The sequence below is a fragment of the Aquarana catesbeiana genome, linkage group LG09 (genome assembly GCF_042186555.1).
Source record: "Aquarana catesbeiana isolate 2022-GZ linkage group LG09, ASM4218655v1, whole genome shotgun sequence".
NCBI lineage: Eukaryota > Metazoa > Chordata > Amphibia > Anura > Ranidae > Aquarana > Aquarana catesbeiana.
The window spans coordinates 35,412,226-35,439,100 of NC_133332.1; the positions used below are offsets into that span (position 1 = coordinate 35,412,226).

The window sequence follows — 26,875 nt, forward strand, 5'->3', positions numbered from 1 at the left end:
GCATGCTCAGAAATGAAAGAACACATACAAAACAATTCAACGCATTACGTCACTTCTGACTGTCATCAGAACATTTTCTTGACTTCACTTTCAATTTGAAACTAGCATCCAACAAAAAACTAACGACAATTCGTCCAATAATCTGACCGTGTGTACGGGGCTTAAGACTGGGATGCCATTAAAGTTCATGTGCGTGTAAAGGCAGGTGTCCTAATACTTTTGACAATATAGTGCATTTAAAATCAAGTAAGACCCCATACACACTATTAGATTTTCTGCAGATTTTTGTCTTCAGATTTACCAAAAGTAAGTGCAAAAGTGTAGTGCAAGGGCCTGCCTGATTGCATACAAATTGAAACTCTTAAAGGGGTTGTAAACCTTCGTGTTTTTTCACCTTAAGTCATCCTATGCATTAAGGTGAAAAAACACCTGGCAGTCACCGGCCCCCCAGCCCCTTTGTTTTACTTACCTGAGCCCCGAATTTCCATCAGCGTGTCCCCACCGTCCCTCTCTCCACAGGTTCCAGGCTCTTGATTGGATAGATTGATAGCAGTGCAGCCATTGGCTCCTGCTGCTGTCAATCAAATCCAATGATACAGGGGGGGACAAGTCCTGGATTCAGCCTCTATGGATGCTGAATGCTGGACTCAAGGGCGCGCCTGCAAGGTAACCCCCTCGGGAGAGCGCTTCTCCCAGGGGGATATCTAATGCGGGGAGGAGCCGCAAGGGCCACCGAGGGACCCCAGAAATGGATGTTCGGGCCCACACTGTGCAAAACAAGCTGAACAGTGGAGGTAAGTATGACATGTTTGTTATTTAAAAAAATAAAAAAACAATCCTTTAGTATCACTTTAAAGTGGTTGTATAGTCTTTTTTTTAAACTTTTACCTACAGGTAAGCCTATAATAAGGCTTACCTGTAGGTAAAAAAAAATCTCCTAAACCTGTATGGTTTAGGAGATATTCCCCTTGCTATGAGCCGCTGACTGCAGCAGCGCATGCACACAGGGGATTCTCAGCTGAAGGCCCGGCAAATGCCGGACCTTGCCGGGAAAGAAATCTCCCACGCACATGCGCGGGGGTGATGACATCGCGGCTCCAGCCACTCACAGCGCTGGAACCGCGATACCCGGAAGACACGCCGAGGCAACATGTCAGCTCCCTCGGCGTGGACCAGGTAAGATACCGACGCCTCATTCTAAGGTAAGTATTTCATAATGAGCTACCCTGTTTCCCCGAAAATAAGACCTAGCGTGATTGTCGGTGATGGCTGCAATATAAGCCCTACCCCCCCAAATAAGCCCTAGTTAAAGTCCTTGTAGGTCTTATTTTCAGGGTAGGGCTTATTTTCGGGGAAACAGGGTAGGGCTTATTTGGGGGGTAGGGCTTATATTGCAGCCATCACTGACAATCACGCTAGGTCTTATTTTCGGGGAAACAGGGTAGTATGCGGTGCATACTAGCTCATTATGCCTTTTGCTTTACAGGGGTAAAAAAAAAAAAAATTTCAGCGGGTATACAACCGCTTTAAGGTTTGACCTCATATTATATGGTTTTGGCAAATCTGAAGACAAAAATCTGCAGAAAATCTAATAGTGTGTATGGGGTCTTAGAGGTCTTCCTAGCCCTCTAAGATAATACTTTGGATCGATAGAGGTCAGCTATGCAGTGAATGTCCCTGGAAAGAGTGTAAAATGTTTCTAAATTTGTGACATTTTGATGGAGAATCGTGCTATCGGTCATGCTCTCTCGCACCACTGAAACCCCCAACAAAGTCAACTGTCCAGCAGAGAACGGTCGGGTAAATCGATCTGCTTTTTATCCTTTTTAATTCTCACATTACTTCTAACTGTTAACAACAGGCCAGGGGAGGAGGAGAGAAGATCTGCAACGCTACTTTCACTTTCTGTATGGGGCGAAGAAGACGACAAGGGAGAGGTGCAACGCAGGAAAAAATAGAGAAAAGAAACGTGGCGGAGGAGAGAGGGTGAGCAGAAAGAGAAGAGAGGGAGAAGGAAGGAGAGAAGAGAGGGAGAGATAGAGAGGAGAGAAGAGAGGGAGAAGGAAGGAGAGAAGAGAGGGAGAGAGAGAGAGGAGAGAAGAGAGTGAGAAGAAGAGAGAGAGGTAGAGAAAGAGTGGGAGGGAGAGTCTTAGTAACATAATTAGAGGAAGTAAAAATTAGATCAGCACAGAACTACAAAGTATTTATTAAATTTATTCAGACTACTAGATATATAAATTTGAGGAAATAGCAGCAGTTTAGTTCCTTGAAAATACAGTTAATCCAGAAACTCCAAGATGGCCCTTCTAAGTGTATGTGGACCCAAACACACCCGGGACTGGCAGATGCCCTTCAGCGGGGATAAAATGAACCCCACCGTTCCTTTCAGGTTGTACGACACTGAGATGGCCGTTCCTGCCGGATGTCAGGTACAGATATTTTTTGCTTAATAATATGTATTGAAAAGAATCTACTTGTTTTGTTGTATTTTATTTCTTTGTATTAAGCTATATAAGGATTCATGCAATTGGGCGGTTTGAGCCCTCAGCATTAAATCCTGGTGTTTTCAGGTGCGGGGGGGAGGTTCAGCAACAAGGCTGAATACATAGCGATTGGACAATGCTCCCAAGCGTTACATGCGTTTAGCACTGTTTGCATTCAGGGACATGCCCCAAGTGCAGGAACCCATGTGGCCCTGAGACCCCATTCACACTCGTAAGACTTGTCATGCTACTTTGGACTCAGTTTCCCAATGAGTACAGTTCATATCTGTGTGACTTAAAGAGGAAGTAAACCCTGTCAAAAAAAAAAAAAAACACCCTGCCAGACAAAGGCATTATGCGGCAGTTTTTTTTTTGTTTTTTTTTAGCCAGTGGCGTGCAAAACACACCTCAAAAACTTCCACCCGGTGCCAAAAAAAGTGCCCACACATAAAGAGTGAAACACAAAAACGTGCAACGGGTGTACAGAGTCCTCCACTAGGGAAGGACCTTACCCTGATCCCCCGGGGCGTTAGGCTCCAGACAGGGACTGAGGTACTCAGACAAAGGGTCCATCTGGCTGAAACCAGGCAGACCCCATCAACTGGAAGGTCTGCCGAAGCAGACCAACCCAAGTACAGTAGGGCTCCCCCAAAGGGAGACCCCTCAAAGGAAAGGGCGAACCAAGCCAGAAGGCCTATGTCCACCCCCTCCCAAGACTTTCAGAGTAGGCCTGAGGACCCACACCCTACTCGCCACACAGTGACAAAACGTGTATACATCACAAACAAAAAAATACAAAAAAGTGACAAACGAGTAAAAGAAAGAGTGGGGAAGATAGTGAGATGGGAGAGTGAAAGTGGCCATTGTGCTATACAATGGCCGGCCCTCCGGCCAGGCATAAAAATTTCCCCTGGTCCCAGCCAAAAGGCCCGGCCCAAGAGGCAGGTGTGAAAAACGTGTGTTGTGGTGAAAGTGACAATGGTGCCATAAAATCAAGTGCTTACACAGCGTGACTATACGGCACCCCTGAACTGCCACTTCAGGGGCACATTCACCACTGGCTTTTCGAAGCAACCCTGACCCACAGCCCAGACCACAGCAGCCCCCACCCCAGGCAGAAAGGCATGGAGTTCTGGAAGCTTGGTGAGAGCCCCTCACCATCAGGCTCCACCGTCGCTCCCATCACTCCTTCCTAATTACATTCGGGAAGTACTAACCACTCCCCCCTAAAAGAGGGGAGTAAGCGTTCTCTCCCAAATAACTGTCCGGAGCTAGATCCGCCCCAATCCAGGCCAGAAGGCCAGGGTCCCAACCCTCCGGTTCAGACCCCGTGGTTCTCCATCCCCATCAGAAGGCTTCCCTTTCGGCTACAAACCGCTCCAGGTCATCTTTACTCCAGCAGGTTTTGCATAGCAACCGCAATCCCGTCTCTATTTCGCCATGGATCAGGGATGGAAGCAAGCGCCACCTCCTGGAAACTGATAAGAACAGATACTACACTTGATCTTAGCCAAAAGGCTGAGTGCATAGCAGAAGCGCAATATGAATTACTTACCTGAGATCGAAGCCCCCGAAGTGACCCTCGTTCACGTCCTCTGTCACCGCCATGATACCCGGAGTGACTTCCGAGTATCGCTGCTCCAGCGCTGTGACTGGCCGGAGCAGCGATAACGTTACTCCGGCGCATGCGCACGGGAGCCGTTGATGACAGCATGATCGCCTTCACTAACGGCATGCTCAGTGCGCATGCACCGTAGACATCGGTGCCCGTTTTTAGGAAAATATCTCCTTAACCATGTAGGTTAAGGAGATATTTCTTGCACCTACAGGTAAGCCTTAATCTAGGCTTACCTATAGGTTGAAGTGGTCTGTAAGGGTTTACAACCACTTTAAAGTTACAGCACTTTTACCTATAGGTAAGTCTATAATAACACTTACCTGTAGGTACCGTGAATATCTCCTAAACTTGCACGGTTTAGGAGATATTCACTGTATCCGCATGTGCCTACGTCATCGGCACATGCGCACAGAAGAAACGGACCGCTCGTGCCGTTTCTTCAGTATCCGTGCCATGACCGGCGGCTCCCGCATGCATGCGTGGGAGTGACGTCATCGCAGCTCTGGACAATCACAGCGCCGGAGCCCGCAAACCTGGAAATAACTCCGGGAGACATGTCACCGGTCACAGTGGTGGGCGGAACTGCTGCAACAGCTTCGATCCAAGGTAAGTATTTCATATTGAACTAGTATACAAAGCATACTAGCTCATTATTCTTTTGTCTTGCAGGTTTTTTTTTTTAAGAGTTCACAACCACTTTAAAGTGGTTGTAAAGTCAGAAGGTTTTGTATCTTAATGCATTATGCATTAAAATATAAAAGCCTTCTGTGTGCAGCAGCCCCTCTAATACTTACCTGAGGTCCCTCTAGCTCCAGCGACGTTGTAGGAATGTCTCGGCAGTCTGGGACTCCCCTTCTCATTGGCTGAGACAGCAGCGCCGCGCCATTGGCTCCCGCTGCTGTTAATCAAAGTCAGTCAGCCAATGAGAATAGAAAGGGGGCGGTGCCGGGCCACAGCTCCATGTCTGAATGGGCACAGGGATCTGTGACTTACCTCGGGTGCCCCCATAGCAAGCTGCTTGCTGTGGGGGCACCCAACAGGAGGGAGGGGCCAGGAGAGCCTAAGAGGGACCTGAGAAAAGGAGAATCAGGGCTGCTCTCTGCAAATCCACTGCAACAGAGCAGGTAAGTATAACATGTTTGTTATTTTTAATAAAAAAAAAACAAGACTTTACAATCCCTTTAAAGTCGCCTGTACTAATTGGGTCTGACTTTCATGCGACTTGAGGGCCATAAACTTCAATGTAAACCTTCAAAAGTCAAAATTGCACCTGTATGATATACATGCAACTTGTGAAAAGGATGCCGGCATACCAAGCCATTCAGGTCTGGTATGGATTTTAAGTGGAACCCCATGCCAAAATTTAAGAAAAAATGGCGTGGGGTCCCCCCCAAAATCCATACCAGACCCTTATCCTTATCCAAAACATACAGCTTGGCAGGTCAGGAAAGAGGGGAACAAGCGAGCCTCCCCCCCTCCTGAACCATACCAGACCACACACCCTCAACATGGAGGGGGGGCGCTTTGGGGCAGGGGGCTCTGCCCCCCCAAAAGTACCTTGTCCTTATATTGATGGGGACAAGGGCCACTTATCCACAAACCTGGCCGGTAGTTGTCGGGGTCTGCAGGCAGGGGACTTATCAGAATCTGGAAGCTCCCTTTAACAACCCCCCCGCCCCAAAGCACTGCCCCATATTGAGGGCATGTGGTCTGCTATGGTTCAAGAGAGGGGAGCCGCTCGCTCGTCCCCCCCTTTCCTGTCCTGCCAGGTTGCATGCTGGGATAAGGATGGATTTTGGGGGGGACCCCACGCCATTTTTTTTAAATGTATTTTTTATTGCTGCCATTCTTTTATTTACATTCAGCTGTCAGTGGGGAAATCTGCTGACAATTGATGAGTCATTGTTAAGGATGCGGCAGGTGGCTTCCTGGGCCATTCCTTAACATCCAGCTACTCTTCACTCAGAAATCGATTTGGTTGATCAATTTTCGACCGATGTGAATTCAAATCGTTCTGAAAACTTGGAAGTCTTTAGAAAATATAGAAACCAAAACGAAATAAATTTTTTCTGTTCTGCACATGTATAACGACTTTGTAGAGCACAAACAGAAGGATCACATTGGTCAAAGCCAAAGTTGCATCAAGTCGCACTGTAAAGTCACAATGGAAATTGCGTGATTTATAAGTCGCACAAGTGTGAATGGAGCCTTAAATGCCTTTAAGTATCATTTAGTACAGCATTAAGTCGTTGTGTATTTCAGCCTAGATACTGATAGGCTTCTGGCAGCAGGGCTGGACACTGCACATGCGAATCCTGAAAATGCTGGGACTTGACACCGATGGGCCAAACTGACCGTGTGCATGTACCATAAATGGTATTTTTTGCTAGGGTAGATTTTCATTGAAAATGATGTGTTATATATTCTATATATATTTTCAACAATTCTCAAAGTTCTTTTCCCTGAGACAGTGTACCTTCATCACAGATGGCATATAGGCCTTGACTCTTTTTTGCCATTAGGTTTGGGAGACTTAATGGGAGACCCGTGATTGGCTGTGGGCAGAAGCCCTATTGAAAACAATGGGAGGCTGACAGCTCCCACAGCTATTTGTGGCCACAGGTAATCACTCATAAAGCAATTACACATGATTAATTGTCCCTGGATGCAGACTGTCTACATCCACGGTCGATCATCTTCAGGTAATCGCTCCATCAGCAATTACATCATATTGTCAAAAGTATTGGGAGACCTGCCTTTACACACACACATGAACTTTAATGGCATCCCAGTCTTAGTCTGTAGGGTTCAATATTGAGTTGACCCACCATTTGCATCTATAACAGCTTCAACTATTCTGGGAAGGCTGTCCACAAGGTTTAGGAGTGTGTCTATGGGAATGTTTGACCATTCTTCCAGAAGCGCATTTGTGAGGTCATGCACTGATGTTGGATGAGAAGGCCTGGCTCGCAGTCTCCGGCTCTAATTCATCCCAAAGGTGTTCTATCAGGTTGAGGTCAGGACTCTGTGCAGGCCAGTCAAGTTCCTCCACCCCAAACTCTCTCATCCATGTCTTTATGGACCTTGCTTTGTGCACTGGTGTGCAGTCATGTTGTAACAGGAAGGGGCCATCCCCAAACTGTTCCCACAAAGTTGGGAGCATGAAATTGTCCACAATGTCTTGGTATGCTGATGCCTTAAAGGGAAAGTACAGCCAAAGTTCGTTTGGCTGTACTTCTCCTGTGGATCACTGGAGTGCAATTCATTTTGCACTCCTGTGACCTATTTTCAGCAGAGAGTGGTCTGAAGTCCGCTGTCTGCTAATGTCACAGAGCCGGGCCACCCACATGCCTGGACTGCCACCCGGCTCAGCCTCTCAGCAAGCCGCTGAGAGACTGAGCTGGCCGTTCCCACCCCTCCATAGCTGTGAATGCTCGGGGAGCTGTGAGAACCGATCGATTGGCAGTATTAGATCGCTCGGTTTCTCAGTGTAGAGGTGGCGGGAGACAGATGCAGCATCGGATAAAGGTAAGTATAAATGTGCAATAACCCTGATTCCCATACTTCTCTTTTAAGAGTTCCCTTCACTGGATCTAAGCAGCCAAGCCCAACCCCTGAAACCTGATAGAACACCCTTGGGATGAATTAGAGTGGAGACTGTGAGCCAGGCCTTCTCATCCAACATCAGTGCCTGACCTCACAAATGTGCTTCTGGAAGAATGGTCAAACATTCCCATAGACACACTCCTAAACCTTGTGGACAGCCTTCCCAGAAGAGTTGAAGCTGTTATAGCTGCAAAGGGTGGGCCCACTCAATATTGAACCCTATGGAGTAAGACTGGGATACCAATAAAGTTCACGTGCGTGTAAAGGCAGGTGTCCCAATACTTTTGATAATATAGTGTAGATATGAGCAGCCATGAATAGCTGTGGAATCTGTCAGCCTCCCATTGTTTTCAATAGGGCTTCTGCCCACAGCTAATTGCCAGGAACCCCTTGAATGCCCAATGTGCCACGGGTCTCTTCCAGGTCTTGAAGGCCTAAAGTCTTGCAGTAATTAAAAAGGAAGCAGTTTTGCTTTGTATGGGACAGCTGCCCTCAACTACAAACTACACAAAAGTCCCCCATGATAAAATAGAAGGCAGCAAAGGAAGCTGATTGCCCAAAGAGCTAGCAATCAGAAATAAAACACAGTTTCTTATTACCTGACCTTAAAGAATATGTAAACCCGACATTTCATATTCCTGATATGTGCCTGCTGTGCCATGTACTTCAATGATAAAGTCTCCTGTTCTCTTTGTATTGCTTCCTTGGTGTGAAATCTCTGGTGTTCCTGCCAGTGCCTCTGTTTTCTTATTAAAAACGGACAACACTAGGCATGAGAGCACAGCGTGGTCAGTTTTCTGGTTGTGCTGGGAGCTAATCCAATGATCAGGGTTGTGTTGACATGCCCCCCCTGCACAGCTCTTCACTAGGAAGGACAATGTACTGCTGTTTCTCCCCCACTAAATCCTGCTACAGCTGAGAATAGACAGTATGTGACCACTCCCCCACCAGGGGCGTATGTATAGGGGTCGCAGGGGTCGCCATTGTGACCCAGCCCCATGCTTCGGGGTGCCCATTATTGTATTCTGTTTTTTTTCTATACTATTCTAATCTGTTCTTTTTTATTCTATTCAAATTCAAATTGATTCTAATTGAATTTTGGGAAATGGTTATATTCTTTCTATTCTAATCTATTCTATTTTTTTATTATTTTCTTCTTTTCTATTCTAGTCTATTTTATTCTTTTTTTCTATTCTATTCTTTTTGTATGTATTCAAATTCAAATGTATTCTATTTGAAATTCGAATTTCAGAAGATGGTTATATACTTTCTATGTTATTCTATTCTATTTGTTCCTATTATATTCTAGTCTATTCTGTTCTTTTATTTTCTATTCTATTTTGTTCTGTTTTACTCTAATATATTCTATTCTTTTATTTTCTATTATATTTTTTCTATTCTATTCCTTTATTTTTTATTCTATTTTATTCTCTTTGGAAATTGGAAAACTATTCAAATTTGAAAAGTATTCGAAAAGTATTTGAAAATTATTCGAATTTGAATTTCGGCCAAATTTTTTTTGTTAATTCGGATTCGTTTAAATTCGGTTCTATTGTAATGTGGAAATTCGGATACATCCGAATTTTCGAAAAAACGAAAATTCGCCCAAATTTTAATTTGGAACGGAACGAACCGCACATGTCTAGTTGGAGGCTTAAAGCTGCTCTGGCTGAACGGGGCGATGCATTAATTTTTGAGGCAATACAACCCCAGGGACAAATACCCTAAAAACAAAAAGTCTGCACTTGTCCCTAGGCGCAAACTGCTGTAAATGTCGGTGGCACTCAGAGCGCCATCTAGCTGCAGCAGCTTTCACACTCTCATAAAGTTTTAGCCGTGATTCACACTTGTGCAGTCGTGCGGCCCATGTTTGCACGGATACGGCAGCTAGGGTTGCCACCTCATCCCTTTAAACACGAACACATAGGAATTACACAGGTTCTGAGGCTAATTTAATGCAGATAAGGCAACAAGTAAGTTTAATTACCACTTTAATCAGCAACAGAACCTGTGTAATTAAAGGGGATGTAAAGTCAGAAGGTTGCATTCTATGCATTAGGATAAAAAGCCTTCTGTGTGCAGCAGCCCCCCCCCCCCCCCCCCAATACTTACCTGAGCTCCAACTCGATCCAGCGAAGTTGTAGGAACGTTTCGGACTCCTCTCCTCATTGGCTGAAACACCAACCAATCACCTAGGTCAGGGATATGCAATTAGCGGACCTCCAGCTGTTGCAGAACTACAAGTCCCATGAGGCATAGCAAGACTCTGACAGACACAAGCATGACAGCCAGAGGGAGAGGCATGATGGGACATGTAGTTTTGCAACAGCTGTAGGTCCGCTAATTACATATCCCTGACCTAGGCGATCTCAGCAAAAGTGGGAGCAGGTACCTGTCAAAAGTAGGTACCCGCTCCCCCCCCCCTAAAAAAAATGACATTCCATATGTGTCAAGGGGGTTAGAGGAGTGCTTAAAGCGGAACTTCCCCTTTTGGGTGGAGTTCTCTTTAACCACTTCAGCCCAGGAAGGATTTGCCCCCTTAAAGTGGGGTTCCACCCAAAAAAAAAACCTACATAGAAAATCCTAAAAAAATATACAAAAAAACATTTCGATATTTTTTTTTTACTCACCTCTAAATGCCTGTTGCTAGGGGGTCCCTCTTAGTCTGCCTCTTCCTTTGCCTGGGCTGGTGACATCACTTCCCCCTCGGCACAGGAAGGGCTCAGCTCTGCTCCCTCCCTCCTGTCAATCATCTGGGACCCATTACAGGTCCCAGGTGACTGAGCGGCCAATCACAGCGCTCGGCGCCGCTCGCGCATGCGCAGTGGGTGCCGGGCTGTGAAGCCACAGCCCGGCGCCCATAGTTGCAATGCCGGCGCCGCCGAACGGAGGGGGAGAGGAGCGGTGCCATTTTTTGCGATACGGCACTGTGTCTCTTGAACTGACAATTGCGCGGTTGTGCGACGCTGTACCCAAATAAAATTGATGTCCTTTTTTTCCCCCCACAAATAGAGCTTTCTTTTGGTGGTATTTGATCACCTCTGTGGTTTTTATTTTTTGCGCTATAAACAAAAAAAGAGCTACAATTTTGAAAAAAAAAAAAAATTTCTGCTATAAAACATCTCTAAAAAAACAAAAAACTGTAAAACGCATCAAAAAACTCACTGGAACACACATGTCCTTATTTAGGGCTGGTTCATACCATAAAAACGCACTCCAGATCTGTTCCAGATGCGTTTCTGCATGTGCGTTTTTAACTGTTTTATGATGCGTTCCGGTGAGTTTTTGGTGCGTTTTTGATGCGTTTCTGGATGCATTCCAGGTGCTTTTTTTTTTCTTTCTTTTTCCTTTTTTTTTCACTATACTAGGGTCCAGTGCCTTTTTGATGCAAAAAAAAAACGCACTGGACTGCATGTAGTGTAAACTGGCCCTTAAGGTTAAGAAAAAAAAGAGGGGGAAAATGCACTGGACTGCATCAAAAACGCACCAGAAATGCATCAAAAATGCACTGGAACGCATCAAAAACATGCACACAGAAAAGCATGTGAAGTGCGATGCTATGATGTGATTTTTAGTAGAGGAGGCTGTAGAATTGTGTAGAGGAGGCTGGCTGAGGATACATGCTTGTTGTTACATGTGTACTGTATTCCCACCTCACAGCCAGCACAATTCCTTCGCCGTATGGAGGAAGGGGAGAACGGTGTGAAGATCGAGCCCTGGCACGGGACCACAACTCTGTCTTTCAAATTCCAGCATGGGGTGATCGTGGCGGTCGATTCAAGAGCCTCAGCTGGGACTTATATTGGTAAGTCATTCATCATTTTTAAAGTGACTCTAGAGCCCAAACCTTTTATTTATAATGCTATATATAGCATGGGGGGAGGATTAGAGCCCCTGTAATGTTTTTATTGTGGTCTGTGTCTCTGCTGGGGAGATTCACCCTCTCAGTATGCAGATGATGACCTCAGTAAGTGGATGATACCTGAATAAAGATGACACCATACGTCTGGAGAGAAAATAATATCTTATATCCGGGCCAGTGGCTGCTGTTGCTCAAAATTTTTGGGGGGCGCAAACAAACTGAAAAAACTCTGAAAAAAAACCCCATAAATTGCCGCCACTGTGCCCATAAAATGCAGCCACTGTGCCCATTAATTGCCACCACTGTGTCATCAAACACAGCCACTGTATCAAATGCTGCCAGTGTGCCCCCCGCCGGCCCACCGTCTGCACTTACCTGTCTCGGTTGGACAGCTCCTCGATGTCTTCTCCCGTCTTCTCTTCCCATTCTCTGCTATGATTGGACACCTGGCATCCAATCACAGCTCCTGTCATTTCAGCCAATCAGGTGACGGGTTAACAAATCGAAGCACCTGATTGGCGGAGAGGCGGTTTAGTGTTAGGAAAGTGAATATTGATTTGCTTTTCTAACACAGCTGAGTGACCTGTGCGCATCCCAATACTTTTGGCAATATAGTGTATGTATTAAATATCCATAGCTGGAATTCTTCTTTAAAGTGGTTGTAAACTTTAGACATGAAATATGAACAAAGCATATGTCTCTATAGTGTGTACTTGTCGTAATCCAGAGCACTAACTGTAATTTCTGTCTGAATCGCTTCTGAAAAGTTTTCCTGACACCAAGAGAAAAAAGGTGACAGGAGAGGGAGCTGCAGCAGATTGACAGCCTCAGCTCTGTTCCTGTGTGCTGTGTGAAGGGGTGGTGGGGGGTGCCCCTTCCCTTCCCTCCAATCAGCTCTCAGAGCTCTCACTGAGATCTTCAGAGTGTAACTTCAGCTCTCCACCTAGGGTTGCCACCTCATCCCTTTCAAACCGAACAAATATGAATTACACAGGTTCTGTGGCTTATTAAGGTGGTAATTAAACTCACTTGGTGCCTTATCTGAATTAATTTAGCCTCAGAACCTGTGTAATTCATATGTGTTCGTGTTTAAAGGGATGAGGTGGCAACCCTATCTGCATCCCATTTTTTCTGAACTCTCAGATAAGCTTTAGAAATTTTGCACTTTGAATGAATGTAGTGGAGAGAAGGATGAAGATAAACAGGTACAACTTATGGAAGAGGATTTGTTTCAAACCCCCTACCCCTCCACCTGCCAGCCCCACACTTATACCATCCAGGTCACGGGCAGCTTCCCCAGGTTCTCCTCCCGGGCCAATCCGGTCACTTCTCTTCCTGGCCTTAGGACTTGCTTCCTGTCCTGATTGGTCGGGAGGAGAAGCAGGAAGACAATAGCAAATGTTGATTTTCTTATGTCACAAGTGGGTGGGCTCGGGGCACAGTGCTCCCCGAGCCCAACCTTTCTAAAAAAAAAAAAAAACTCATAGAAATCCATGCGTCCGGCGCCCCGCATGGACATTAGGGGCCGGCGTATGGACATTAGGGGACGGTGCATGGACATTAGGGGGTGGTGCATGGACATTAGGGGGTGGTGCATGGACATTAGGGGGTGGTGCATGGACATTAGGGGCCGACGTATGGACATTAGGGGACGGTGCATGGACATTAGGGGGTGGTGCATGGACATTAGGGGGTGGTGCATGGACATTAGGGGGTGGTGCATGGACATTAGGGGATGGCGCATGGACATTAGGGGATGGCGCATGGACATTAGGGGCCGGCGTATGGACATTAGGGGACGGTGCATGGACATTAGGGGCCAGTGCATGGACATTAGGGGGTGGTGCATGGACATTAGGGAGTGGTGCATGGACATTAGGGGGTGGTGCATGGACATTGGGGGCCGGTGCATGGACATTAGGGGCCGGTGCATGGACATTAGGGGGTGGTGCATGGACATTGGGGGCTGGCGCATGGACAACCAGACACTGATAGAAGTCACACGACTGCTATATACTGCTGATTAGAAAAGGTATTTAGCAGTTTAGATTTACTAAAATAATGGCATTTCCATGTTCTGTGTACTGTGGGAGAGCAGATATAGTGAATGCAGGGTCCTGGGGAGACCAGATATAGTGAATACAGGGTCCTGGGTTTAGTAACACTTTAATATAAAACTGTGGTACTCTTATCCTTTACAATCCATTCTCAGACCTTGTAACCTGTTTGATACTCCGCCTGACTATCAATGTATTTTACTACCAGCAATTCAGTCATTTTTATCATGAGAGTGAGGACTGCGGCTTATGTTACTCCAAAGCACACCTGTATATTATTTCCTTCTATTACTGTATGTTTTATGGCTGTGATATTATTCTTTTACTGCCTCGTGGTAATTCGTTTGTACTTTGCATTTTCATAGCGACTCTGATAGCTAACAAAGTGATTGAGATTAACCCTTACTTGCTCGGCACTATGGCTGGCTCAGCTGCAGATTGTCAGCATTGGGAAAGACGTCTTGCAAAAGAGTGCAGGTAAGTGACATCTGAAACTTTCTTCCTTTCCGAAAGAGTAAGGCTCGGTTTCCACTGTTGCAAATTGTCATGCGACTTTGGTCTGCAAAGTAGCATGACAAGTCGTACCCCATGATTTCCAATGAGTACCGTTCATACCTGTGCAACTTCAAGTTGCAGCGACTTCAAAGTAGTCCCTGCACTACTTTTGTCCCACTCTGATGCGACTTGAGGTCCATAGACCTTAAGAATACACAGGCATTGCTTCAAGTCCCATCAAAATCGCAGCAAAAACCGCATGACTTTCAGGTTGCAATAGTGGAAAACTAGCCTTAAGGGTTGTAGCCTTTTGTAGTAGGAAAGTGAAAATGTAGGCAATATCTTGCATTGGTTTTGGCGCAGCCCTATTTACTTTAAATGGGTCACATTCAGTGGCGGTACTGCCCATTGAAGGCAGCAGGGGGTGTACAACGCTCTCTGGACAATGTGCTTAAAGTGGAAGTAAACCCATCAATAAAACAGTTTCATTTTCGGCACGTGCCTAAAATGTAACACTACCATTGGTTGTGCTCTCAACCAAACTGTCAAGCCATCCAATGGCTGGTGTCAGAACTGATCACATGTGCAGCATCATGGCAGTTGTAGATTAAACAGAGGCCAAGATGGCAGCTGCCTTGGCTGAAAACGATAGGGGGGTTAACTTCCACTTTAAAGGAGGCAGTTTGGGGGAGGGGTAGAGCTGTACAATTCTGGACAAAATGAAAATCACAATTTTTTTTGCTTAGAATAAAGATCCCGATTCTTAACATCATCGTAACATCATCTTTCACATTATACAAAAAAACTAGGCAAACTTTACTGTTTTGTTTTTTTATTAAATCATTAAAGTGTAATTTTTCCCCCAAAAAAATGTGTTTGAAAGACCGCTGCACAAATACTGTGTGACATAAAATATTGCAAAAAATGCCATTTTATTCTCTAGGGTGCTAATATATATATATATGTATAATGTTTGGGGTTCTAAGTAATTTTCTAGCAAAAAATATTGATTTTTTTTTATTGTAAGCAATAAGTGTCAGAAAAAGGTTTAGTCTTTAAGTTCACCTTACAGATTTTACTTTAAGTGGTTAAACTGACCTCATTTAAAGACCGAAGTTCATCCATTTGATCTAAAAGAACTAAATGTTACATTGTTTATCTTTATCTCAGCCTAAGGCTGGCCATACATGTCCAATTCTCTTGTGCAATTTTCCTTTAGATTTACCAAAAACCATATAATAGGAGGTCAAAACTAAACAACCTTCAATTGTATCCAGTTAGGAAGGCCATTGCACTACGTAGCTTAAGGTAAATCTAAAAGAAAATTGCACAAGAAAAATAAACATGCATGGCCAGCCTAAGCCATGTTGTGATAAACTTGGCAGGTTGCCTGTTTTTTCTTTTTTTTTTTTTTGACAGCTGTCAGCAGTGAGCAGAGAACTCTCTGCACTGAATCAGGAAAATGCTGTGTTAAGATCGTGAGGGGGCAGAATCGCGATCTCGATTCTGTAATGAAAACCGTGGCTCAGGCACCTACTTTTACTGACAGTTTTTTTCAATTTTGGATAGATTAAAGGGTAACTCCACTAATAGTAAACAGGACAAATAGAGAGGGTAAATCTCCCTAATGGGGGCACAGACAGCAATAAAAACTGACAAGCGATCTATTGCGTCTTGATTCCATGGAAATTTATTTTTTAATTGCCTCTAGTTACAGTGTAAGCTTCATACTTTAAAAAACACATTTTTTTTTAAAACCCGCGCCTTTAAATATATTCAGTCACACAAAACTATTGCCTGCGAGTTAACTTGTGTAATAATTTTTCATATATTTATTTATTGCAAAGTGGTTGTAAACCTCAGACATGAAATATGAATAGAAAGCATATCCCTCTGTGGTGTGTACTTGTATCAATCTAGAGCACTACGTGTCATTTCTGTCTGCTGCTTCATTCCTCTGCTATTTGCATGAGTCACATCTGAATAGTTTTCTTGACACCAAGTGTTAAAAAGGTGACAAGGGAGGCAGCTCCAGCACACAGTCTGTGATTGACAACCTCAGCTCTGCTCCTGTGTGCTGTGTGAAGGGGGTGTGTCCATTCCCTCCAATCAGCTACCAGATCTTTCCTCACTAAGCTCAGCAGTGTGTAATTTCTGCTCTCCACCCCCGTCTTCTGAAACCTCAGACAAACTTTATAAATTCTGCACTTTGAACAGGTATAGAGAAGAGAAGACTGCAGATAAACAGGTACAACTAATGTAGGAGGCTTTGTTTCATCTCTGTGTATCACCTGAGGCCAGTCACTTCACTGGGTACAGTATATGTGAGGGTTTACAACCACTTTAACCGTTGGACTAGCAATGGCCTCCTAAGAAGGCGCTGCTTTTTAGGGCCTTAAGGGGCCTGATCTCGAGGTTTGTCTGGGGTGGCAAAAAACCACGAATTGCTCGATCAGTCCTGAGTAGGGGGAAAGAAAAAGGGGAGCTTGCACTCCCAGATTTTAATAAATATTACACATCGGTGGTACTTGCACGAGTTATTGAATGGTCAAAGGGGGCTTTGGATAGGAGGTGGGTAAATATAGAACACAGTTTGAGTAGTAGAGACTTAAGTCACATCATCTGGAACCCTCCTAAGTTTAGAGCACTGAGCACAGAGACTGCGACACTAACACATAATTCTTTAAACTTTTGGGATCAGGTCCACACCCAGAATAAGTGGACTTATAATTCACCTTTGATATATTCGAAAGAGAATATTTTTTTTGAACCAGGGTGGAGGGAGGTGGCAGGGAATTGGATTAAAAGGGATAGTACACAATTAAAAGATGTAATTAGAGAGGGGAAAATATGCACGTATTCTGATCTAATGGACAGGGCTGAGAATTTCTCGATTGATCCATGGAGGTACCTCCAGCTGTCTTTTTTTATCGGGAAATTGCCGAAACCACTCAAAAGTGAAGAAGAGTATAGGCCCCTTGAGCAGCTCTGTGTGAGGGAGCAATTGAGGGGCCTTGTTTCTCAAATCTATAAGATTCTGAATGAGAGGGAGGGGCTGGAGGTGCCCCCATATATCAAGAAATGGGAAAGGGAGCTAGGGTCACGGTGTAGTAATTTCACATTAGGTAAGATTCTGAAGATGCTACATAAATCAGCAGTAGATAGTAAGAGGACAGAGATACATTTCAAATGCCTAGCAAGGTGGTATGCCACCCCAGACAAAATTAGCAAATTTGACCAGGCAAAATCGGAGAAATATTGGAGGGGGTGTGGTGCTGTGGGAACGATGGCACATATCTGGTGGGAGCGTGCCGTCAATAAAACATTCTGGGAAAAAATGATAAAACTAACTAAAGTAATTACGGGTAAAACCTTGTTAGTAGATCCATGGGTTTGTTTATTCCACGGTACCGAAGAGCCCATTAAGCAATATCAAAAATCCATCGTACCCATTTTGCTGGACGCGGCCAAGAAGCAGATTGCTTGGAATTGGCTGGATCCAGTAAGCCCAAACATTCGAGATTGGCTCTTCTGTATAAATGAAATATACAATGTGGAGTGTTTGGATGGTGAGGGAGTAGAGCCAGATGAGGGGGAGGTACGGGCTGATAAATGGGCAGCATGGCAGAATTATAAAAGCTCTTGGAGCTATTTGGAGGAGATTAAAAGAGAGGTCTGATGGGGAGGGGACTTAGGATAGGCCAGCTAGAACAGGAGTGACTTATTAGCATTACTATGACCATCTGCAGGCGGGGGGATGGGGAGGGGTCGGGAAACGTAAGTGGGTATGTAATGATATGATTCTGTAAGGAGCGTTTATGTAGACTCTGTTGGATGAGGGTTATTTATTTTTTGTATTTGAAAATTTAAATAAATAATTTTTAAAAAAAAGAAGGCGCTGCTTTTTTGATGGCCCTCCTAGCCTTCCTACTGGTGACTTGCCCTGTAGCTACACCCAGAGACCCCTCAACCCAATAATGGTGTCAGACAGACTACAGATCCTTTTTCTTGCAATTTATTGGCTCATCTTAGGGAGAGTGGATCAGGGGTAAAGAATACCAAAAAAACATCAAATCAAAAATTCCTCCTGCTTAGTAAAATTCTCACAGAACCATTTAGGCCCAGATGGGATATTGTTCTCGAGTATCTTTTGGCCTCTGCCGCAGTTCAGGTCAGCTTTAGGATATTTTATACCTCTACTACAGGCTTTGTAGGCTTTGTAGGCCCAGACAGCTTCCTTCTGGTTTCTGCAGCTTCTGCCATAGGCCAGGTTAGAACTCTTCAGGCCTCTGCCACAGGCCAATATAGGACTCCCTATGCCCAGACAGGCAGCTGGGAAACACTCTTCTTGGTTCTGGCTCCCTTCTCCAGGCATAAGGCCAAAGATGGAATCTCTGCTGCTACACCCTCTCTAGTCAAGAGCCTGAGAGGGAAGGACTGGACACTGCTACATTCCCATCTACATCAGGCAGAGCATGGGAGGCAAGGTACCTTCTAAAAAAGCTTCTCCATCACTGGCATAAACCCCTCCATGAATGACCACAGCAGAATGAATATTCATAACCCAATACATTGTATCTCCTCACTCTGTCTACTGGAGAATACTTCCCAAAGCAAATAATGTCTTTGGGTTTAGGAGAAACCAATCTCTAATGCCGCGTACACACAGTCTGACTTTTCGGCTACAAAAGTCCGACAGCCTGTCCGACAGACTTTCGACGGACTTTTGGCGGACTTTTGGCGGACTTGCGGCGGACTTTCTAACGAACGGACTTGCCTACATACGATCACACCAAAGTCCGACGGATTCGTACGTGATGACGTACACTGGACTAAAATAAGGAAGTTGATAGCCAGTAGCCAATAGCTGCCCTAGCGTGGGTTTTTGTCCGTCGGACTAGCATACAGATGAGCGGATTTCTGGGTCCGGCGGAGTTACGACGTAAAGATTTGAAGCATGTTCCAAATCTAAAGTCCGTCAGATTTGTGGCTGGAAAAGTCCGTTGAAAGTCCTGGGAAGCCCACACACGATCGGATTGTCAGCCGGCTTTGGTCCATCGGCATCTGTCAGACTTTTGTAAACGAAAAGTCCAACCGTGTGTACGCGGCATTAGGCCCTTTCACATGGACCGGACTCCGCCAGGAGTCTACCTGCTCAGCGGGCATTCTGTTCTCCGATCTCTGCTGAGCAGGCAGATGGCTTGTTTGTGTCCCCTCCACCGAACGCAGGCATAGCAGCTGTTCTCTATGTGCGATCGGATGTAAATGGACTGCCTGTCCATTTACACCTGACGGCCATCCGATCCGTTCTGCTAAATCAGGGGTCTCCAAGTTTTCTAAACAAAGGCCCAGATTACTGTCCTTCACACTTTGAGGAGACCAGAGTGTGAGTAGAAAATGCCCTGGCAGTAATAGGAGCAAACAATGTCCAATCATTGACATTAGTAGGAGGAATAGTACCCCATTGTTGGTATCAGTGAGAAGAATAATGTCTTGTATCAATGGGAGGAATAGTGCTCCAAGAGCCAGATAAAGGCAAGTAAAGGGCTGCATCCCCCCCCCCCCCCGGCTTCAGTTTTGAGACTGTTTTTAGTGGATAGGATTGGATGTCAGCGTGTGTCAATGGACCCATGTCTGTTGACACCTACAGCTCCATTGAGAGCAAAAGATCATGGATGGTTTGCTCAGGTCTGCCTAAAAAACTGACATGTGGACCCTATTGGCCCACCCATGTGAAAGGGGCCTTAGAACCTAAACAAACTTTAGCCTAGCTGTAAACTCTATAAATAGTCTATGAACACTCCAGCTTAAGACAGGGTCGATACAGACCTATTGATTCCTTTTTTTAAGGTTCTTTGAAGCTCAAAACAAACACCAGGTCAAAAAAAGTGAGCACGCGAAAGTGAAGCACAAAAAAAAGTGAAAGAACCCTAGCCCTGATATCCCGGGTGCAAGACTCCTGACGGGGATGGGGTTATGCGTGGTCCACCTGGTTGAAACTAGGTGAACCCCTTTCTTCAGGAGACCTGCCAAAGCAAGTGTGGATCCTAATGTGAACCAATAAGATACATAGCAGAATAATCAAAACGCATCATGGCCGTGGCATGTGTATGCCCCCATATGGCTGCCTCTGCAACTTGGGGGGGTGCGGTTGGGGGGGTGGTAAAAACCCATCTCAAGTGCGTTTTTAAATACCTTCCCAATCGCAACTAAGCAAAGCCTCTCATTCCCAAGAAACAAAAGGTTTTAGCCCCAGAAAACTTGAGTCTTGGTTTACAGGTTATACCAGCCATATAATACTCATGGTGAACATTAACAGAACCAAGGTCTGGCTGCATGGAGGTGACGTTTGCAGACACATAAGGAACATTTTTTATTTTTTTTACTGGACTGACTTTATATTAGCTCCATTTTACAGTAATTTTTCTTTACAGATTGTTCTTTTTGTTGTTCAGGTTATACCAGTTGAGAAATAACACAAGGATTTCAGTGTCCGCTGCATCCAAACTCCTGTGCAACATGATGCTGCAGTACCGTGGGGCAGGCCTGTGTGTGGGCAGCATGATCTGTGGCTGGGATAAGAAGGTAAACCCCCACACTGACCAATTCTTCTTATTTAGGCTGGCCATACATTATACAATTTTCCTTTTTAGATTTACCAAAACCATATAATATGAGGTCAAATCTGAACACTTTCAAATTGTATGCAGTCAAGCAAGTTCTTGTACTACATAGATGAAGGTAAATCTAAAGTAAATTGAATAAGAAAATTGTATAATGTATGGCCAGCTTTAGGTGGGCCTGTCTCAATTTCCTGAACTCAGAAGGTCAAGCTTTTCAACAATGGCCATGCTTCGATGGATGAAAGATTGGGCCACGGTTTCCATTTTTTATCTACTCTCGGTATATAGGAAATATGTAGTTCATCCACCATTTGTTATTTCTATTGCTCCCTACTTCTTGATGCAGTGACATCCAACATTGCTGTGAGATAAACATCCTTTGAAGAATTTGTTACAGTTGGTTGTTAATTGAGTCCAGCTTGGGACTTTCGTACTGAGTTAGGAATATATTATGATTCCTGGTATTCTCAAATCTGCAGGGTCCTGGCTTGTACTACGTGGATGAAAATGGCACGAGGTTAGCCGGTGACCTCTTTGCTGTGGGTTCAGGGAGTTCCTTTGCATATGGCGTGATGGACAGTGGATATCGTTACGATCTGACAACTGAAGAGGCATATGACCTTGGCCGCAGAGCAATTAGCTACGCCACACACCGCGATGGGTCTTCGGGAGGAGTGGTCAACAGTGAGTAACGGCTTTCAGATAACGGTTGCTTTATACATTATCAACTTATTCATTAATAAAAACTACTAACCATAATTGGAAGAGTCTGGTTTACAATTAATGGTATTGAGATGTCTGAGCAGCACAGTGGCTAAGTGGTTAGAACTTCCTCCTGGCAGCACTAGGGTTGTCGGTACGAGTCCCAACCACCAGGGGCGTATCTACCGCGAGGCAAACAAGGCTTTTGCCAGGGTTGGCATTTTTATGTGGGCCGGCATGGACCCTCCACCCCCCTTCCCCTCGCCATTCCTGCACATTCCTAATATTGTTCGCCACTGACTCCACTGCTCCACACTGGACCTGACAGCAGCAACCTGTGACCCTGCCCTCCTTCCCAGCACTGTCCCACTGTCCCTCCCTTACACTGGGATTGGGTATGACCGCGGCTCCTTCCCAAAGCCGCATCCTTCTTCCTAACCTGTGGCCACAGACGGAGGAGGAGGTAGCAGGAGGAGAGGCTTGCTTATAAGGGGCTTCATGATCCATCCCTGCAAGGGAGTGCAGGAGAGCCAGGGTGGGGGAACATAGCTCAGACACTGAGCACCCCATATCTGTCATCCGGATCAGCCCCAGACCTCTGCTGCAGAGATGGTGCTGGGTGATCTCTTCTCCTAGTGAGGGGTTTGGGGGAACACTGTGGCAGGTTAGTGAGGGGTTTGGGGGGAACACTGTGGCAGGTTAGTGAGGGGTTTGGGGGGAACACTGTGGCAGGCTAGTGAGGGGTTTGGGGGGAACACTGTGGCAGGCTATTAAGGGGTTTGGGGGTAACACTGTGGCAGGCTAGTGAGGGGTTTGGGGGGAACACTGTGGCAGGTTAGTGGGAGGTTTGTGGGGAACACTGTGGCAGGCTAGTGAGGGGTTTGGGGGGAACACTGTGGCAGGCTAATGAGGAGTTTGGGGGGGAACACTGTGGCAGGCTAGTGAGGGGTTTGGGGGGAACACTGTGGCAGGCTAGTGAGGAGTTTGGGGGGAACACTGTGGCAGGCTAGTGAGGGGTTTGGGGGGAACACTGTGGCAGGCTAGTGAGGGGTTTAGGGGGAACACTGTGGAGGGCTAGTGAGGGGTTTGGGGGGGAACACTGTGGCAGGCTAGTGAGGGGTTTGGGGGGAACACTGTGGCAGGCTAGTGAGGGGTTTGGGGGGAACACTGTGGCAGGCTAGTGAGGGGTTTGGGGGGAACACTGTGGCAGGCTAGTGAGGGGTTTGGGGGGAACACTGTGGCAGGCTAGTGAGGGGTTTGGGGGGAACACTGTGGCAGGCTAGTGAGGGGTTTGGGGGGAACACTGTGGCAGGATAGTGAGGGGTTTTGGGGGAACACTGTGACAGGTTAGTGAGTGGTTTGGGGGGGACACTGTGACAGGCTAGTGAGGGGTTTAGGGGGAACACTGTGGCAAGCTAGTGAGTGGTTTGGGGGGAACACTGTGGCAGGCTAGTGAGGGGTTTGGGGGGAACACTGTGGCAGGCTATTAAGGGGTTTGGGGGGAACACTGTGGCAGGCTAGTGAAGGGTTTGGGGAGAACACTGTGGAGGGCTAGTGAGGGGTTTGGGGAGAACACTGTGGCAGGCTAGTGAGGGGTTTGGGGGGAACACTGTGGCAGGCTAGTGAGGGGTTTGGGGGGAACATTGTGGCAGGCTAGTGAGGGGTTTGGGGGGAACACTGTGGCAGGCTAGTGAGGGGTGTGGGGGGAACACTGTGGCAGGCTAGTGAGGGGTTTGGGAGGAACACTGTGGTAGGCTAGTGAGGGGGTTGGGGGGAACACTGTGGCAGGCTAGTGAGGTGTTTGGGGGGAACACTGTGGCAGGCTAGTGAGGGGTTTCGGGGGGAACACTGTGGCAGGCTAGTGAGGGGTTTGGGGGGAACACTGTGGCAGGCTAGTGAGGGGTTTGGGGGGAACACTGTGGCAAGCTAGTGAGTGGTTTGGGGGGAACACTGTGGCAGGCTAGTGAGGGGTTTGGGGGGAACACTGTGGCAGGCTATTAAGGGATTTGGGGGGAACACTGTGGCAGGCTAGTGAAGGGTTTGGGGAGAACACTGTGGAGGGCTAGTGAGGGGTTTGGGGAGAACACTGTGGCAGGCTAGTGAGGGGTTTGGGGGGAACCCTTGGCAGGCTAGTGAGGGGTTTGGGGGGAACATTGTGGCAGGCTAGTGAGGGGTTTGGGGGGAACACTGTGGCAGGCTAGTGAGGGGTGTGGGGGGAACACTGTGGCAGGCTAGTGAGGGGTTTGGGAGGAACACTGTGGCAGGCTAGTGAGGGGTTTGGGGGGAACACTGTGGCAGGCTAGTGAGGTGTTTGGGGGGAACACTGTGGCAGGCTAGTGAGGGGTTTCGGGGGGAACACTGTGGCAGGCTAGTGAGGGGTTTGGGGGGAACACTGTGGCAGGCTAGTGAGGGGTTTGGGGGAACACTGTGGCAGGTTAGTGAGGGGTTTGGGGGGAACACTGTGGCAGGTTAGTGAGGGGTTTGGGGGGAACACTGTGGCAGGCTAGTGAGGGGTTTGGGGGGAACACTGTGGCAGGCTAGTAAGGGGTTAGTGAGGGGTTTGGGGGAGCACTGTGGCTGACTAGCGGGGGGGGGTTACTACCCCACATTCCACCAGAATCCCCGCACAGCCACCAGAGACTCTGCACAGCCACCAGAAACTTTGTGAGCCTGAGCTCTTCCTCTGGACTGTTACCAGTGTTTTTTGTTTATGGTTTTAGGTGCCATTTAGCCCCCGTTCACACCGGGGCGGTTTTGAAATCGTGATTTCAAAGCCTCACATCAGTGCAATTTACACTGCCGATTTCATTGCGGCTTTGCGACTTCATACAACAGAAGTCTATGCAAGTTGGCAAAAAGTAGTGCAGGAACGTTTTTCAAATATTTGAACGGTTCCATTGCCAACAATGGGGTGCGACTTGTCATTTGGAACTGTAAAAATCGAATGACAAATTGCGCCGGTGTGAACGGGGGCTAAAAGCCCAAGTCTGAAGAAGTGCAAAAAAAAAAAAAAGAATTGTGAGCTGATGACTTCCAGCACTCCTGGGCACTACCCAGAGGCCCCAGGTGCATGTGAGCCCCGTAATAATCTTGCATTATATAATTCTTGCCAGATGTCCCGGATTTGCTGGGACAGTCTCAATTTTTACTAAGCTGTCCCGGGATGGCCGTGTCCTAGGCAGCACCCCAGAACCTAGGTTGCCAGGACTGCAGGGTTAAATCTACAATTTGAATGGCATTTCTCCCCCACCCCTGTTTCCAGTGATCTTCCATTGCTTTGTAGAGGTTAAGGAAGAATATTACACATTTTTGTTCTTAGGTTTACGGAAACTTCTTTACAATCTGTACTCTTGGTCTGTCTTTGCAAAATGCTATGCAAAGCTGATTGAACGGGAGAACCAAATCTATGTCCACACAACCAATGACCGTTCTTGTGTTTCTTTTTCCTGGCAGTGTACCATATGAAGGAGGAAGGCTGGATTAAAGTCGGACAATACGATGTCAACGAATTGCTGTATAAATACACCGAGGAGAAGAGCCAGTAACTAGAACGCCGTCTTAAAATCCTCTGTGACCTTAAAGGGGCTTTCTTCTTAAACTGTAGACCTATCCATTCCTCTTATCTTGATAATTAAATGTTCTGTGTGGCGCAGAATGCACATTTTCATGACCCTACCATGCCAAAAAAAATGAGCCCCTTATGTCATTCATTCATGTTTTGGTGGAGCTTCCTCTCTACTCCCCTCCCTCCACCAATACCAACACTGCAACATCATCACAGGCTGTGCTTTGTGAATGGGAAGGGGCACACAGGGGCAAAGACATGACACCAGTGCCAGGGTCAATCATCATTACATCACTGGTGTCGGCAAAGGGTTGGAAGAATGAGTAACAGGAATCTGTACCAGCTTACTCAACTAGCAAGAACCTGTCAAGATACAATAATTAGAGCTGCCATTGCTGACTTCTTTTTGGAAGTGCAAGTTCCAGGGCTGTCATCCTCATCTGTGCTTTGTTACCTAATCAATGGGAATCATGACTTACTAACCATGGATTGTTTAACCACTTCAGCCCCGGAAGGATTTACACACTTCCTGACCAGACCATTTTTTGCGATACGGCACTGCGTCGCTTTAACTGACAATTGCGCGGTCGTGTGACATTGTACCCAAACACAATTGGCATCCTTTTTTTTTCCACAAATAGAACTTTCTTTTGGTGGTATTTGATCACCTCTGCGGTTTTTATTTTTTGCGCTATAAACAAGAAAAAGCGACAATTTAAAAAAAGGAAAACTTTTTACTTTCTGCTATAAAACATTTCCAAAAAAAAAGTAAAAAAACAAATTTATTCATCAGTTTAGGCCGATATGTATTCTACTACATATTTTTGGTTAAAAAAATAGCAATAAGCGTATATTGATTGGTTTGCGCAAAAGTTATACCATCTACAAAATAGGGGATAGATTTATGGCATTTATATTATTTTTTTTTTTTTACTGGTAATGGCGGCAATCAGCAATTTTTAGCGGGATTGCAACATTGCGGCGGACAGATCGGACACCTAACTGACATTTTTGACACCTTTTTTGGGAACCAGTGACATTAGTACAGTGATCAGTGCTAAAAATATGCACTATTATTGTACTAATGTCACTGGCAGGGAAGGGGTTAACATCGGGTGATTAAGGGGTTAAATGTGTTCCCTGCAGGTGTGTTCTAACTGTATGGGGACTGTGTGATTGGGGAAACTCACAAGTCCATCTTCCTGCTTAGCAGAAAGACAGGATCTATGTGATCTCCCCTGTCAGAACGGAGATTTGCCTTGTTTACACAGGCAGATCCCCGTGCTGTCACTGCGGGGAACAATCTGATTGGCTCCCCATCCGGCGGCGCGTGTGCACCCACAAAAGCGAGTTCCCGAGCCGACCTAATCCTGCGGCGATTTGCGGGATGGTGTCACCTTGCCACAGTATAATGACGGCGTCTGGTCGGCAAGCGGTTAATCTCACAGTCTCACTACGTAGTGAGGAAAGGATAATGATGACAGACAGGGCTTATGTACATGGGTGGTTTGTCTTGTAAACAGGGCCAAAACTAGAGGGGGTGAGGGGGACATGTGCCCCAGTTCACATGTCGTCGTCCCCCCCCGCTTCACCATCGCTGGTAAAGAGTTACAAATGGATGATTTTGGGCGCCCGGGGGGCTGTATGCTGCACCTGTGCCTACCCGGCACCCCAAAAAAGCCCAGTTTTTGTGCCGTACAAGAAAAACCACCTATGTGCATGAGCCCTAAGACTGAAACTACAGATAAAGTCAGCTGTGGCAGCTCCCCCACTTCTATCCTGAATTATTCTGTGTTCCTTTAATTTTTTAATGATCATTTTTGTCACACTATAACCAGCTTTTGAAAATAAACCGTTAACTGAG

At 46.2% G+C, this 26,875-nt stretch overlaps 1 protein-coding gene across 1 annotated transcript; it reads left to right on the plus strand.

The window, feature by feature from the left end:
* The first annotated feature begins 1,864 nt into the window (after window positions 1-1,864).
* Window positions 1,865-26,875, plus strand: PSMB8 (proteasome 20S subunit beta 8). Its single transcript, XM_073598271.1, has 6 exons — window positions 1,865-2,429; window positions 11,368-11,512; window positions 13,992-14,103; window positions 20,577-20,706; window positions 21,224-21,428; window positions 24,900-26,875. Exons 1-6 carry the CDS (start codon window positions 2,298-2,300, stop codon window positions 24,989-24,991), a joined length of 816 nt encoding a protein of 271 aa, XP_073454372.1. The 5' UTR covers window positions 1,865-2,297; the 3' UTR covers window positions 24,992-26,875.

Coding starts and splice junctions, on each gene's coding strand:
- PSMB8 (XM_073598271.1), top strand. CDS start 2,298: ATGGCCCTTCTAAGTGTATGTGGACCCAAACACACCCGGGACTGGCAG. Junction 14,104..20,576: donor CGTCTTGCAAAAGAGTGCAG/GTAAGTGACATC, acceptor TTTGTTGTTCAG/GTTATACCAGTTGAGAAATA. Junction 20,707..21,223: donor TCTGTGGCTGGGATAAGAAG/GTAAACCCCCAC, acceptor TCAAATCTGCAG/GGTCCTGGCTTGTACTACGT.